Source organism: Gymnoscopelus braueri (assembly GCF_963280865.1).
Source record: "Gymnoscopelus braueri genome assembly, chromosome: 12".
NCBI lineage: Eukaryota > Metazoa > Chordata > Actinopteri > Myctophiformes > Myctophidae > Gymnoscopelus > Gymnoscopelus braueri.
In genome coordinates, this window is record NC_137614.1 from 34076700 (window position 1) to 34092757 (window position 16058).

Below are 16058 nucleotides of genomic sequence, written 5' to 3' on the forward strand. Positions count from 1 at the left end.
TATCTCCAAATATTGGTAAGCTACAGTATCTTCAGTAGTTGCTCCGTTATTTAGAAATTGATTATCCAAAATATTATCCCCACTGACTTGCATTGCATGATGAAACGGGTCTCAAAGTCACTCTTTTAGCACACACAAAGGAATGCAAACTAAGCAGATTATGTCAATGTCAAACCCGGCTCTGTGTTGTTAGTTTTTTGTTTTTTAATACAAATGTCAACTTGCTGTTGATTTGACCATTTTAACATCCGAATCCAGTCCGGATCTTCAATTGATCAAATCTACTAGTAAAAAAGAAAAACGGAGCCGGGGTTTTTAATGTTGTCAATCTGCTTGGTTTGCTTTTTTTTGTGCTAAAAGAGAGACTTTGAGACGCGTTTCACTATAATGTGTAAATCAACAGAGAATATTTTGGATTAATAATGAATTGGATCAATTTCTAATCCACCGAGCAACTATTGAAGATAGCTCGCCAATATTACGAACATCATGGCAACCCAAACCTCTACCAAAGTGTGATTGTGCTTTTGAGTGGTTAAAATCAGGCACACCTACTGTTCTGCAGGCACACGATCCACCCTCGTATCAGGTTCTGACTAACTGTGGAAGGCTCTGGGCTTTGCTCTGGTTTTCGTGTTGGAATGACTCCCACCTCTCTCCCCTCTCTTCAGGGACGTCATCAAGAGAATAGACCAGTCGGAGTTCGAGGGATTTGAATACATCAACCCCCTGCTGCTATCCACAGAAGAGTCTGTATGAGGGAGAGACTTGCTTCCTCTTTCGCCCACCTACTGTCTGTCCAAGCTGCCGTCTCAGCCAAAAACTGACTAGCTAGCCAACTCTCTAAAGCGGAGGAAGAGGAGGGACAGGCCAACAGGGAGGACAAAGTCCTTGTGACCTGTGTGCAAGACTAAGGGCAAAATGCAAGTATAAGAACTCGTTTCGTTGTGGATCTGCATTATTCTGTTGGGGTACCAAACTCGTTTTCGGTGGTATCTACAAGAAAAAAAAAAGACACTGGACTACAGGAACATTCCCCAAAACTGAGTTATGTTGTCTTCCCCTATTTTGTCTTTTTTTTGTCTTCCTCCCTTTTGCCTCCTTTCCCCCTTTTTCCATCTTTGTGTCGACGCACGTCTGGCTTTGCAGTCTGAACAGAGAGCTACTTCATTCAGTGTGCCATCATAAACAGGTTCGAACCCTCCTCGCATCCCTGGATGAATATGACAGTTCTACTTCAGAACTTGAAAATGTTATGTGCACTTTTTTTTTTTTGCCAATTCTTTTTTTTCTAACTAGTAGGAGGGGGGGGGGGGGGGGTCGCACCTCTAGTGAAACGAGAATGTAAAATGAAGGAAAAATAAGTGATAAGTTATTATTGTGTATTATAATGTAGGTAGCGAATCCAAAATTGACGATGCCTTTTTATTGATGCAAGTGGCACATTTTCATCCATGACCATGAACTTTCTTTTTTATTTGTGTTATCCCACAGTGGTTAGTTTTCATGTGCAATGGGAAAAAAACACTCACTGGGCGACAGCTTTTTATTTAAGAAGTGCCTCAAAGATCCACCTATTACCATGTGTCTGATTGCACTTATCTCTTTTTAAAATAAAATAAAATGTCTTTACTGGTGGGGACAGTTGGTGAAGACCAACTGGAACCATGTTTAGACTATGCCATACAAATCTATTAATGGAATGATACTTCTGGATCATAGTGGGGGTCTGCCACAGTCCTGGCAGAAATATCACAGAATCTTACAAACTTTTAACAAATCAATGAAGAAACAAAAAAGAAAAAAAGAATAGAATTACATTCTTCTTCTTTTTTGCTTGGTACCGACTGGTTTTTCAATGCACAAACATTTAACCACATTAACCCTGGCGTCCCTATTTTGGGGGCAGGCAAAAAAAATATTCAAATGTTTTCAAAAATAGCAAAAATAACAGATCTACAAGCTCACAAAAGCATCACATCGCGATGCTTTGTGAGCTTGTAGTTTGGCTATTTTCACCCCTTGACACCATCTTAAAATGTATAAAATAGGGCTTAAGTGATTAAACTAACCAAAACAGACAATGTCTGGAACTGGTGGTATCATCGTGATGACCATCCAGTAGAGACAGTGAATATGATAAAAGCCTGTGCTGCTGGGTCTCTGAACATAAAATTAACTTCTCTTCAAAATACACATCCCAGACGGAGATGCGCTGGCATTCAAAGGACTACAGCAGGCTGCATCCCTCATAAGCCACTGTTTCGGTGTTCTGTACACACACGGAACCCTGTAATGGCTTACGGAAGGGCTTTATGATGAAATCTGGTACAAAGCATGCACAGCTGCAAAGTTATCTTTCAAATAAGCGCACTGATAAAACTCTTTTCCCATTAACAGAAATAACAATCTGCGTCAGACGGTTCCTTGGGCAGAAAATATTAGCTTTCCGAGACTCCAACATTTGTGCACTTCCTCGAAGAAATTGAGGAGACCTTTTGGAGCAGGGATTATTTGATCAAATCTGACCCATGCTCTTTGATAACGGCATAATAGGATTAATTAGACGGTCTCGAGTCAAAGGGTCTCAGTTAGCTGGAGGGCCATTATAAGCAAGGAAGAAAAAATAGGGATGGATGGGTAAGATATGGAAAGAGAGAGGAGATAATAAAAGGCAGTTGTGTAGTCAGTAATTAGTCACATCCTTGAGAACACACACACGTATACACACACAGCTGGAAAATCACTTCAATATTAAGGGGGAGTCCCCACCTTTTACCAATGCCATCTAATTTGCTGCATTTCATTAATACCATTTGTTTTATGACTTATGAAGTCTTTTTGTACGCCAGGACATACATTTGTGACATTCTTTTCTTGAGGGACCAAAGGATGAGCCGGGAGTCCTTGAAATCATAATACACTACAATGAAGGCCGTTCAAAATGAGGAAGAAAGAACCTTTATTTAAAAAACATAAAGAAAAAAAAAATTACTCAGTCCATGATTTATTTTGTTCTAACATTTGCTGGTTGGATGTGCTTAATTCTGCTTTAACGCATCTTTGTAAATATCTGTAATTATTAAAAATGATACTGGTTTTCCGTGAACAGAGTCATGCCTTTTTTTTTTCTCTGCAGGCGGTGGCAAAGAAATAAATAAATGCAGATGCTAAATATTAGTCTGCTTTTTACATCTGGGAATTGGCTTTGCAATAAACCAGGAAATCTGGAGCGTTAGATCTCCGATAATTAATTAATGATTCAACACAGAAATAACGAGAAAGAAGACATTTGCAAACGCTGATTTAACCCCACTCCCTATGTATTTACATGATGAAGAGAATTGAAATGTTTGCTCCAAACTGATTTACAACAGGAGAATTCAGTGGGTCTCACAAGTACAGACACATATTCCAGATTGTGTAGACTTTAGGTTCATTTTGTAGCCCCTTGAGATCATCCCAAATCAAGTCTATAGAATCTGTCAAACTATAGATGCAGGAAAGGGATACAAATAGGGGTGTGCCGATTTCACGATACATGATATTGGTCTCACGATATCGATACGATATATGGCACTTTTTATTATGAAAATATATGGGGGGGGAGCGAATGCAAACAAATACTTCAGTTTTTGCATTAATATTATTGCAAAAAAACGTATCACGATATATCGTGGGATGATATATCGGCACACCCCTATATACAAATGTACAGATTTTTTCTCCATCTTTCTTTCACACTAAGCAAAGGCTTTACAGTGTGGAATTAAATATCTTATTACTTATCTTTTTATACAACATGATGTAATGCCATTTTTGTTAGAAATGTGAATCTCTATATTCTAATACATTGTAACCATTTGAGTGTTGACTGTTCAGTAACAGAGGTCTCCCCATCTCTCCAGCTTTTTAGTAAACAGAAAATACATTTTCAGATGGGTTACAAATTTCATCCAATCAGGAGTGAGAACCCCACAAAGATCATTTATCAGTTTGTGCTCCACTTCGAATTTGCTCTGATCATTCATTTGTTTTATTACTTCCAATTTTACTTGTTTATCCTGTATCAGGTATTTTTTCTGATTGTATGAAATTAGTTTTCCAACCTGAAAATGTATTCGTTTACAAAAGAGCTAGAGAGGGGGAGACCCCTGTTGCTGAAAACTCTATACAGCAATGATTAATAACAGAATATAGAGCTATATTTTACAAAAAGAATATATATATAAATATAACTTACAGTACCTTTAAACCACATGTGATCTGATCTGTGTGTTGTGAACGCATGCTGGCGTTGATATGACTGGATATTTTTTATATATCCAACAAGGCTGAGCCTCAAACAATTAAAAAAATCTCTATGTACAACGATATAGTGCTTAAGGGCTAATAATAATATCACCTTGCCCAACCATAATCGAAAGCATCTCACCTTAAACTGAAGGTTGATGAGAGGGGCGCTGCTGACCTGCTCAAAAGGAGCTGAGTACAGAACAAGTCCAGAGGCAAAAGGCAAATAAAGTCCAGTCGTCTGAAAGCCACTCCAGATAGAACATTACAAATGTTTAACGAAGCTAGCATAGCCCGTTAGCAAAGCTATAAAAAAAACGGTAGGCCCTAACACTGCAATTTGTGTTCTGCGTAGCAAGAGCTCTGGGCATGGACGGTCCACGCTGGGTGTAGGACACGGGGGTTATCCCTACCGGCTGGATGACAGCCAACGTCTTCTCCACTCACCAGGTCATGTCCATGGTCATCTCTGACAGACACTGGGCCAGATGGCTGTCAATGCCCATCTGCGCGAACCTGGAGATGGAGGCACAGGGAGAGCGCACTCTGATATTAGTCTCTCACACACGCACACAGAACAGCAGACATGACACTGTGCATGATGACCACAGATATTCACTGTGGCGTCAAGTGGAGCATCAGGAAAAATGCTACGGTGCCCAATTTTACTCATCACTGCTGTCGGGTGGAAACCTTGTATGTCCGAAAAGGGTGAAAATAGCCAATCTACAAGCTCACACAAATTATTAATTATGAATCATTCATTTTATCTCGCTCCAAGACAGCGCATTCTCAGTTCTCACTCTAGCACCAACCAGGGCACACACACAGAGAGAGAGAGTCTATGAAGGAAGTTTTACATTATTATGTTGAAATAAATATACCTATACAAGTAGTTGTCTCTCATTTGGTTAGCCCACTCATGGATACAATGCGCAAAAATAGATATTCAAATATGTACTTTTTTTTTAAGGATACCCTATTCACATTAGGGCTGCAACTATCAAGTATCATCTTAGCGATTATTCTACCGATTGCTTTTTCCAATAATCGAAAAATAACGAAGCATGTTTTTTGGGATGCCTGTAACAAAATTATTTGAATTTTTTTTTTTAAATAACTGACAAAATCATTGTACTTCGTCTTACCACAAGGAAAAAATAAAAACAATTTGATTGTTAATTTCAGTAGATTTTTTCTATAATTGATTAAATCGAATAGTAAGTTTGATTAACTGCTTCACCCCTAAGTGTTTATGGAAGCCCAATATCTTCCTTAGCCAGGGGAAGATTCCCCATTCAATGAGCGGTAGATATTTTTGCTTCCCATGTAGGAGATCAGGGTTCACATTCAGGTGGTTCTACGGTGCATACTGTGTAATTCTACTCGTACTCTGTATACGTCCATTCAAATCCTGTTCGCATCTCTATATATACTGCAAACTGGCTACTGAAACTACCCCATTTCCCCTTGGGCATCACGTGTTCTTGGTTGTAGAGTAGTGCAGATTCCTGAAGCCCCAGTCTTCTGACAGTCTGGTGGGGAAGGTCTTATGTTTTTTCCTAGACATTGAAAATTCAGCAGACCAGACTCACTGCCTCATTCCCCCACTGCGACCCTTTCGTTCACATTTTGGGTCTCATGCATTTTTTACTTAGCCCTGGGTTTAAAAGTGAGAGAATTTCTCCCCGTCTATCTGCAACTTTATGCCTTTTTCCTAGAGAGCACCAAGTGTGGAGGGGGATCTTAGGACACAGAGAGAAAGACAGGGGGGGGCATGTTGAGGAGAAGAAAGATTTTTAGAAGGATGCCCTTCAGCGGTCTGGGAATCCCTCTGCGCATGCTACCCTTTCACACCCCTGCTCACACCACACATTAAACTCCTCTGTGTTAATTTAACTCTGAGAATGTACGAATGTATTTGTATACTCTGTCTGGTAAACAGGGTCTCGCTGCAATAATACTTCTTTAACATTTGAAGACTGTGGTTCCAAAATTTGGAGTGTTCTTTTAACTTGATCCACCCGTCGCAAACGAGTTAAATCAACATTCCAGATACATTTTCAGCGTGGAAAAATTAGTACTTACGTAAAGTACGTTTGCCTTACAAAATACAACCCTTTAAAATTGTGAATAATTACTGTGTTTTTCACAAGACGTATACATGGGACAGTGACATTTGTTTGTGTTTGCACAGAACGAGAAAGACGAAAGAGAAGTGACGGATGGAAAAAGGACAGGAGTGGAGGGCAAAGGACAGACCGATCACACCCTCCCTCCCTTGTTTTCTCTTCCAGGCCTCTCTTCCGTCCTTCTCTGTATTCCTGCAGACAGAAGTAGCCATTGTCTGTGCCGTGGTGACCCAGGGAGAGAGGCTCAGGGAGAGAGTAAAGCCAGGTTGTGCGGCCAGGGCCAAGGTACACATCGGCTGGCTAAAGATGTGCGGGGCTGGGCCAGAACCCGCGACCATTGCAACACAAAGCCCGGCCTGTTCGGAGAGGGACAGAAAGAGAGAGACTTAGAGAGAGCGAGAGAGAGACAGAATGAGAGAGACAGTATGAGACAGACAGAATGAGAGAGAGAGAGAGAGAGAGAGAGAGAGAAAGACAGTAAGAGAGAGAGAGAGAGATACATCTGGCTCCTGGCCCAAAGCCCCAGCTCCTCTACCTCGTCAACTACACTCAACAAGTCCACCTCGCTCCAAATTGACTTTTTGACCCATTCCGATGAATAATTTACCGTCTTGCTCTAGAGGCCGACCCTCTCTCCAGCTTGTTGACGTGCTCCCCCAGTCTAGGGGGGGAGGCTTACGCAATCAGGGATATGTCGATGTGGGAAGTCTTATAATGTGGAACCAATCCATCGCGGGGGGGGGTCAACATGCAACTGCAGCCAACTCAGGCGGGAGGCTGAATTAACCACATAAGCCCTATATAATTTGTCATACGATGAATAATGCAAAACGTTGTGATCCTGTAGATCGGCTAATTCCTCTATTTTTGACACATTTCGATGTCCAAAATAGGGACGCCAAGTTGAAAGTGGTTAACCTCACGTATATTTGAAAGTAATTGAGATAATAAGAGATAACAGAACCTCCTTCGGTGGCTGCAATTTATCGCTGTAGTGAAAGAAATGAAACGGTGGGAAAATAAGTACAACTGGAAATGAAAACAAGAGCAGGAAAAACTAATGGATATTAATAATCTATCAATTCATGCAGCAACGTGAGTATATGAGCTAAAAATAATAAGAAAGAAAGAAAGAAAAGAAAAGAGTGATGGACATAGCCAGGAATGAGAGAGTGAACACATAACCTAATAATCAAGCCAATAATAATAATAAAAATAAGTCCATTGATTCATTGTACCCCAAAAAGAACTCAAAATGACTGAATGAAATTGGTCCATTTCTAAACTCTCAAACGTCGAATAACCCTGGTGTCCTTATTTTGTACAGTATACGTCATTATCTGTGAAAATCTTCAAAAAATTTCACACATTTACTAAAATCTTCAGAATTGTAAAATTGTAAAATGTTTCTAAAACCTTCAAAACAAATAAAAAAATAGCTAAAATACCACATCCACAATCTCACAACACATCGCGATGCAACACATTGTGAGCTTGTAGTTCAGATATTTATGCTATTTTTGAAGAGATTATAATAATAAAAACTATAAAATAGGGCTTAGATGGTTAATACATGTTTTACTGGGTATCCTTCTTTGAACACTTACCCGGCAGGGAACGCCACCAGACACATGGGACAGCTCTGCAGACTCTCTACGCCACCGCCACCACTGCCCTCTCCACTGCTCCCAGACGCCCCCGGCACCACCTTGCCCTCCACACTTCTTTTATCGACCCCTTGCCCCTCCTGCAGAGGAGGGCAGCCGTCCGAGTTCCCTCTCTGGCACACGGGTGGCCTTTTGGTCACTCTCATCAAGCTCTCCCCGTATCCGTCCCCTGTCCCCCTCCTCTCGTTCGGCGCAATGATCCCGGGTTGGGGCGGTGGCGCCTTCATCCAGCTTTGCATGGAGGTCTGGCTCTCCTTGATGCTTTCCGGACGGCTTTTGGCAAGCGCTCTGCACGGCGCCCGCTCAGAGCTTTTCCTTTGTGTCGCTTTGCTGGACGTTGCATGACTCCGGTCCTCTAGTGTCCCCTGTCTCTTTAGGCGTGAGACACCATGGGACGTGCCGGCAGTCCTCTGCTGTGGGTCGTCCTCTCTGTGGGAAGATGAAGGAGAGCCAGGGCTGTGTGGCGATTGTCCCTTGTTGACGGGGAGGGGCACTTCCTCAGGGGTGGCGTTGACACACAGGGAGTCTGGAGTAGGTGAAGGCCCCGGAATGGCAGAGAGTTCGGGGAAGGGAGGCACTTCTTCACCGAGGCCCGGCCACCTCCACTTCCCCAACTGGTCTGTTGTGGGTGTCTAAGATGACAGAAATGTCAAACAACAGTCCAGAGATTACAGTATTAGGAACAAAGATTGCATGTAAAGGCTGGGGAGTTCAGAATGTAGCTGACCATGGTCCATTAGGGTTCGGGTATGTATTTATTAGGTTTTTACACAATTCTCAAATATTCAATTGATCAAAAAAGTAACAATCATTAACAAGATGATCGATAGTTATAGCCCTACATCATTCTATGGTTAGTAAGTCATGGACATTTGAATTGTATTCGGTCTTTTCAGATTCAGACTTTTCCAATTAATCTGCACTTTGAAGTATATCAAAACACTATGATAATGTAACACTTTGACTGCAGCTAATCTCATATTTTCTGCGACTCTCCTGGCAACACCCTCCACTTCACACACTTCCATCTCTCGGGCTCGCCATATGTCTGTCACATTAACCTGACTCTAGCTACAGCAGGCTAGCTGAAGGGCTCCTTCGGCCCCCAAGAACTATAAAATACTAAACACGTTTCTTAGAGAGGGCCCTGGGAGTGAATTATTTAGCCAATGCAAGGTTGCATCAGCTATCTGTCAAAGTGATTGGTTCATGTTGTGTGTGCCGCGTGGCCTAGAACTGCCACCGGAGCACTGAGAGCTAGCAACCCGCCAGAGGCTGTATGCCAGTCTGGGAGGGACAGTGCAGCTGTCATTTTTGCTGAGCTCAGCATCCGGCGAGCTATTTTCATCTTTCAACGGCGTGTTCCTTAGAATACGACATGCCCATGAGACCAGAAAAATTCCCTTTTCGTCTGATTCATTGACAAGGAGTTTAAGGCAGGGAGTGGAGCAGAAAGGAAATGCAACCTCACCAACTCTTCATCAACTGTTGCGAATAGCATCATTGTAAAATTGGACCACTGTACTAATTGCAAACTGTTAATAAAGAATTCAATCAATCAATCAATCAGTCGTGGTGCAATGCCTTGTCAGCTTGTAGATCTGCTATTTTTTAAGTAAAAAAAAAGAAAGTTGAACATTTACAGAAGATGTGGCCTGTAATGTCATGCCCAAAATAGGGACGCCAGGTTGAAAATTGGTTAACTCATCAATATGGGAAAATATCCTCCTCCTAACTAATGATGCGAAGCCTGCAGAGTTAGTTCAGGCAGACAATGGAGCGCTGATTCCTGATCGGCTGATTTGGGGCGGGGCTATTTAAACCTCACTGCTCACCCTTTTTGCTGCTGCTCTGCCATCTTGCTGCTCTGCTCTGCTGCTGCTCTACTGTTGCTTTGTGCTCTGCTCTATGACGTTTTTTTGTGCTCCCACCACCACCTTAGCATCCACCTGATGGGCTCTGTTTCTATATGATTCCTTTATGGGGGGGGGGGGGTCTATTTCATTCCCTGTAAATCTTTTTGGCAAATCATTTATTATAATATTTCATGCTTACAGGGAATGAATGAAATGAGACTGAGCCTTGATGCCAAATATTCTTATAGATATTTATGCTCAATATATTTATGCTAAAGAACAGGAGAACTGTTGCGTCTTTCTTTGTCCTTTTGCTGAAGATTAACTGCAGGTGCGGTGGTCTCGAAAAATATAAGGGTAAACTGACGGAAGGAGACTCGCTCACTGCATGGAGGTTACGGAAAACTCCTTAGACAAGACTTAAAGAAAATATTTGTTTCTTTATTTTGAGATGCTCATAATGTGCTCGGTGCTCAGTGGATTAAAAAGCAAACGTTTCAGTCCTCCCAGGACCTTCGTCAGTGCTATGAACACTTACCCGTGCTCTTGTCTAAGGAGTTTTCCTTAACCTCCATGCAGTGAGCGAGTCTCCTTCCGTCAAAATATTTATGCTCAATAAATATATTTATTAAATCCAAGAGTTGCCAGACTGAAATAGAAGAATGGTCTATAACAGAGCTGCTCATTCAGTGAGTCAGGAGGATCCATGTCAGTTGTAAGATACTAGAAGTTCTGCCCGCTACGCGGGCAGAATTCTAGTACCCCCCCCTAACCCCCCCAAAGCAACATCAGCAGCACACACAACATTCACCACAATGACAAACAAATTACGTCCGCGCAAAAATCGTGGGATAAAAATTTCCCAAAAAAAACGCATCACGTCCTGCCGTCCTCCCTCTCTCTCCATCTCCTTGTCTCTCTCTCTCTCCCCTCTGGCCCTCTCTCTCTCCCTGTCTTCCTCTCTCTCCCTCTCTTTCCCTCCCTCACAGAGACAGAAGAGTGTGTAGAGTAGACGTTCCTTGCAACACCGGTGCTTGTTTCTCGCACATGATTTGGCAACGCGCAAAACGAAAGCGAAACCTAACTGCAGCATGCAAACCGAAAGCGAAACCTAACTGCATCATGCAAACCAAAAGCGAAACCTAACATGCAACTGACAAACGTGTCCCCTATGGTCCCAACTGACAATTCACCAGTTACAGCCAGTTTGCCGATTGTAGTATAGATATAATAAGAGGCCTGCTTAGGCTAATTGTTCTAAGTGTTTCACCGTTGACAGATTGATTGTATATTGCTCATTAGATTAATTGTAGATTGACTGTACATATTCATCCATAATATGGTGGGAATATTATTCCCACTGTGTAGCCGTGCTGCCACTGTACGTACATTCAGTCTACTCTAAAGGAACAGTCTGCACTTACAATCTTTGCATTGTTTTATATAGCGCAGCGGCAGTCTGACAAACGGACACGTTTTCCGCTCCTCATCAGCATCCAAAAACGCTGATGAAGCCTGAGAAGCTATCACATGTAATAGAAGGCCAATAGATAACTTGTGAAAGCAGTACTCACATTTTTGACTTAAGTAAAAGCATCAATGCCATAACGTAGAAATAATCTGTTACAAGTAAAAGTCTGTATTAAAAATGTACTTGAGTGAAAGTATACAAATATTGGCATCAAAATATACATACAGCGCCAAAGTAAAAGTAATCAAATCTTTCAAAATGTGTAAAATATTAAGTATAAAATAGGGCTTAATTGGTTTATGTATGTTTTGTAATAATAAGTATTACAAAACAAAGTAACTTGTAATTGAAGTTTTCAAATAACTGTAGTGCAGTAAAAAGTGCAATATTTCCATATGATATGTAGTGGAGTAGAAGTATAAAGTATTTAAAAAAATGGAAATAAATACACAAGTAAAGTAAAAGTACCCCAAGACTGTACTTAAGTATAGTAATTGAGTAAATGTACCTAGTTACTTCACAGCTGAACTTACCACAGCAGAGGATGCCATTGGAAGATCAGGAACGACAGATCCCCACTCATCTTGAGTGTCAAGGCTTGACAGAGCGGACTTTAATGTCAAGGCCCACAGGTTTTCCAATGCACACAGGTCGTTCCGATTCCACCATCTTACAGTGGGATCTACTGGCCTGTAAATTACATCAGATGGGGGTTCTTCTGTTATCACGTTCAAAATGAATCAATACACACACACACACACACACACACACACACAGCAGCACAACTTTAGAGTTTTAACCTCTGTTTGTCATTCGTTCTTTACTCAACTAACTTTTCAACAGGTTAGTTTTTACTTTAAGAGTGCACAAGTACACTTGGACTGACCAGGTTAGCATAATGTATTAATATATAGGCATACATATTATGTACAATCTAATATGGGCATACACATCTATTGTCCAGTGGTGGAAAAAGTCAAAACAAAAAATAACTTAGTAAAAGTATCAATACTGCAATGTAGAAATACTCTGCTACAAGTAAAAGTCTGGTAATTAAAATTTACTTGGTAAAAGTACAAAAGTATTGGCATCAAAATATACTTAAAGTACCAAAAGTAAAAGTACTCATTATGCAGAATGTCCTGTCCTGTTTCACAAGGTATCGTATACAATGTATATTAAAATCTTTTGAAAATAGCAGCTCTACCAGCTCAAAATCTACAAAGTAACTAGTTTTCAAATAATTGTAGTGGAGTAAAAAGCACATTATTGGTCTCTGAGTTGTAGTGGAGTAGAAGTAAAAGTACTGAAAATTGGAAATACTCAAGTAAAGTAAAAAATAACAAAAAAAAAATTACTTGAGTACATGTACTTAGTTACTTTACACCACTGCTATTGTCAATGAATGTTATCTATGTACAGACTATTGACAGTGGATGGATATGATGTGAGGCTGATACAGCTGAGCTACAGAATATGGATAACGTATAAATCAATCTACAGTCTACACTGAATTTAATGATCAATCTGACCAAATGGACCCCTTAACAGACGACGTCACACTGATAAGAACCAGCCGTATGCGTGCAAGTATGCGCGCAATTAGCCCTGAAACATGACTGTCATGTGAACCATGGCTAGCGCGCAATGAAACCCATTTTATCAGGTCTCGCTAGGACGCGCCTCACCAGCCAACACACAAGAGGGGGTTGGGGTGCGCACCCCAAAACAACAGGTTGAGAATTGATTGCGTGAAACAATCACCTGTGCATCCAGTCTCAATGTTGGTAAACAAATAATTGGTCTATACGGGTCCATTTGCAACACAATCAGAGTGAAACACAATTACACATTAGATTTAGCACAAATTAAAGCAACACACCCCTTGGTCGACTTGTCCAACAACTCAGTAGTCGGACAGAACGGAGAATTGTTCTTCTGCAGCGCGTTGTTTTTTAAATGTGTTTCCGTTCGGGACTCGTCCACAGATAACTTCCTTCTTTTCAGTTTGGATATAGAGTGTGATCTTTCAGCCATCTTCAATGATCTTCATCTTAAGCTGTCTTCTTTATGTTCAATGATCTTAAACTTCGGGGATCTTCATCTTCATGACTGTGTTGTGTTACTTCTCAAAACTCGCGGCAGCAAATGAATGGTTACGGGACAGAGTGGACTTCCGTGTTTGTGTGGTGACGTCATGACAAGATGACCAATCAGAACATCACAAGGGAAACCATTGGTCCAAAGACAGCCTGCAAAAATCAATACCAAACCATAACTATGTGACAGTGCCAGTGGTGGATGTAACTAATTACATTTACTCAAGTACTGTACTTAAGAGCAATTTTGAGGTACTTTTACTTTACTTGAGTATTTCTAATTTTCAATACTTTTACTTCTACTACATCTCAGAGGCAAATATTGTACTTTTACTCCACTACAATTATTTGAAAACTTAGTTAGAAAACTAGTTACAAGTTACTTTGTAATTATTATGACAAAACATACATTAACCACTTCAACCCTGATTAAACTTTGGCTATTTGAAAAGAGACGATCTACAAGCTCACAACGCGTTGTGTTCTACTATTTTCGAAAGATTTGAATAAATTGTATACATATGATACCTTGTGAAAAGTATATTTTGATGCCAATACTTTTGTGCTTTTACTCAATAAAATTTGGATTACTGGACTTTTACTTACATAGTATTTGTACATTGAAGTATTGATATGTTAATTTAAGACATTTTGTACATTTTCCACCACTGACTATGTACGTGCCCAAAGGTCTGAACTGCCATTTATCAAGATTGTTTTGTGTTGCAATAATAATAATAATAATATTGTATTTATTTATTAATTAATTAACTTATTTATTTATTAGATCTCTCAAGAATCCCTAACATGAAGTGCCAAAAGCTAATAAATGAATATTAAATGAGGTCTGCATGTAGGTAGTCTAAATAGCCTACTTCTTTTCATGTATTGCTATGTTTTTGGTCAAAGGGAATTTTGTTTTGGCTGTTAAAGGAGAATTTTGGACTAAAGTTTTCTTACCTTTTCTATGACGTTATGATATCTTAGGATGAATGGTACAGTAGAAAAATTTCATAACTCCACCCCTGAGCCGCCACAGCTTAAAAGGTGCGCGGATAGGCCTTAGGTTAGATCACATATTTTAATAGCTTTTTTTGTAATTTTTTTTGATGAGATCTGACGTTCATAGTGACAGAACACTGTCCCAAAAAAAAAAAAAAAAAAAAAAAAAACAGAAGTCTCGCTAGACGAGATTGAAATCTCGAAAAAAATTACAAAAAAAGCTATTAAAATATGTGATCTAACCTAAGGCCTATCCGCGCACCTTTTAAGCTGTGGCGGCTCAGGGGTGGAGTTATGAAAATTTTCTACTGTACCATTAATCCTAAGATATAACGTCATAGAAAAGGTAATTCAATTCAATCTTTATTTCAGACTCAGGGTCCATATAGCAAAACATGACAATTACACAGTAAAAGCAATAAAAACATAAAATAAAATAAAAAAGAAATAAAAGAAAAACCACATAAAAACAGTCCAACTACAGCTTTTCAACGTCCGTAGAGGCTGTTACGCCAATGTCTCCATATCGTGGAGGAGTACCGAGTAGAACTTTTGACAGGGTTAATTAAAATCTTAATAACATGATTGTCAGACTTTTCAAGACGACATATGAATTTGTACATTAAATTTCTTAACAGGGCTTGACATGTAGGTACCCCCAGGTTTACAAACAGCTGGCTGGCACTGTGCCATCTTGGTACCCTCACCAGCAACCGTAGAGCATCATTATATGCTACTTTTAGTTTTCGCATGCTGCTAGCTTTGTAGTTACTCCATAAGTGAGCCGTATACAATGGTGTACAGAATGCTTTAAAGAGTGAAACCTTGACATGTACAGAGCATTTGTGAAATTTCCGCATTAGTATGTTTGCCTGGGCATACAATTTGCATCTTTGTCTATGGATGTCTTTGTCATCAGAGAGATCATCAGATATACAGTGTCCTAGGTACTTAATCTCACTGCACACAAGTAGTATGTTGCTACTGAGAATAAAATTAGGAAATACTGCCTTTTTATCATCTTTACTTCGCACGATCATAATGCTACTCTTCTTGGCATTATATTTTATATTAAAATCAATGCCATACTGGGAGCAAACCCTGAGAAGCTGTTGTAAGCCTGCACTGTACGGGGAATAGATAATCAAATCATCTGCATACATAAGGTGATTGACTACAGAGTCACCTATGACACATCCAGTTTTACACTGGTTCAGTTTCCTAGACAACCCATCCATGTATAAATTAAATAATAGAGGAGACAAAATCCCCCCTTGCTTAACACCATTACCAACATAGAAATGTTCGGACACAGTATTTCCCCACTTCACCTGCATAGTCTGATGTGCATACCAAAAGGCTAGTATCCTTATAATGTACTTGGGTACCCCTCTTTGGCACAAGAAAACTTTAGTCCAAAAGTTTAACTATAGTCCTAAAGAAAACTTTAGTCCAAAATTCCCCTTTAAGTCATGAGTATTACATACGTATGCCTGTTAGACATACATCTTTTTGCATTTGCATTTATTTATGTATGT

At 40.1% G+C, this 16058-nt stretch overlaps 2 protein-coding genes across 4 annotated transcripts in view; one reads left to right on the forward strand and one right to left on the reverse strand.

Annotated features, from left to right (window-relative positions):
• The window catches only part of prkcz (protein kinase C, zeta), a 126345-nt gene extending 122046 nt beyond the window's left edge, over positions 1-4299 (forward strand). For both annotated transcript variants that reach the window (XM_080444508.1, XM_080444509.1), the window contains one exon: positions 672-4299. In XM_080444508.1, coding sequence (XP_080300634.1) covers positions 672-759 — 88 coding nt within the window. In that variant the 3' untranslated portion in view covers positions 760-4299. The remainder of the gene's footprint in view (positions 1-671) is intronic.
• Positions 4298-13537, reverse strand: LOC308096980 (uncharacterized protein). 2 transcript variants are annotated; one of them, XM_080444512.1, is made up of 4 exons: positions 13302-13537; positions 11953-12109; positions 8033-8724; positions 4298-4809 (listed from the first exon to the last, which is right to left on the reverse strand). In XM_080444512.1, the coding sequence occupies exons 1-4, from the start codon at positions 13454-13456 to the stop codon at positions 4737-4739; spliced, it is 1077 nt and encodes a 358-aa protein (XP_080300638.1). In that variant the 5' UTR covers positions 13457-13537; the 3' UTR covers positions 4298-4736. The 2 variants fall into 2 exon arrangements, with proteins under 2 accessions (XP_080300638.1, XP_080300639.1); XM_080444513.1 differs by having other exon boundaries at positions 11953-12137; positions 13302-13395.
• Positions 13538-16058: the final 2521 nt, after the last annotated feature.

Bases quoted from the DNA above. Each gene is read 5' to 3' on its own strand.
- LOC308096980 (XM_080444512.1), bottom strand. From the start codon at position 13,456: ATGGCTGAAAGATCACACTCTATATCCAAACTGAAAAGAAGGAAGTTA. The intron at 12,110-13,301 runs GTGTGTTGCTTT...TGTAATTTACAG, and splicing joins TTGGACAAGTCGACCAAGGG to GCCAGTAGATCCCACTGTAA. The intron at 8,725-11,952 runs GTAAGTTCAGCT...CTGTCATCTTAG, and splicing joins CAATGGCATCCTCTGCTGTG to ACACCCACAACAGACCAGTT.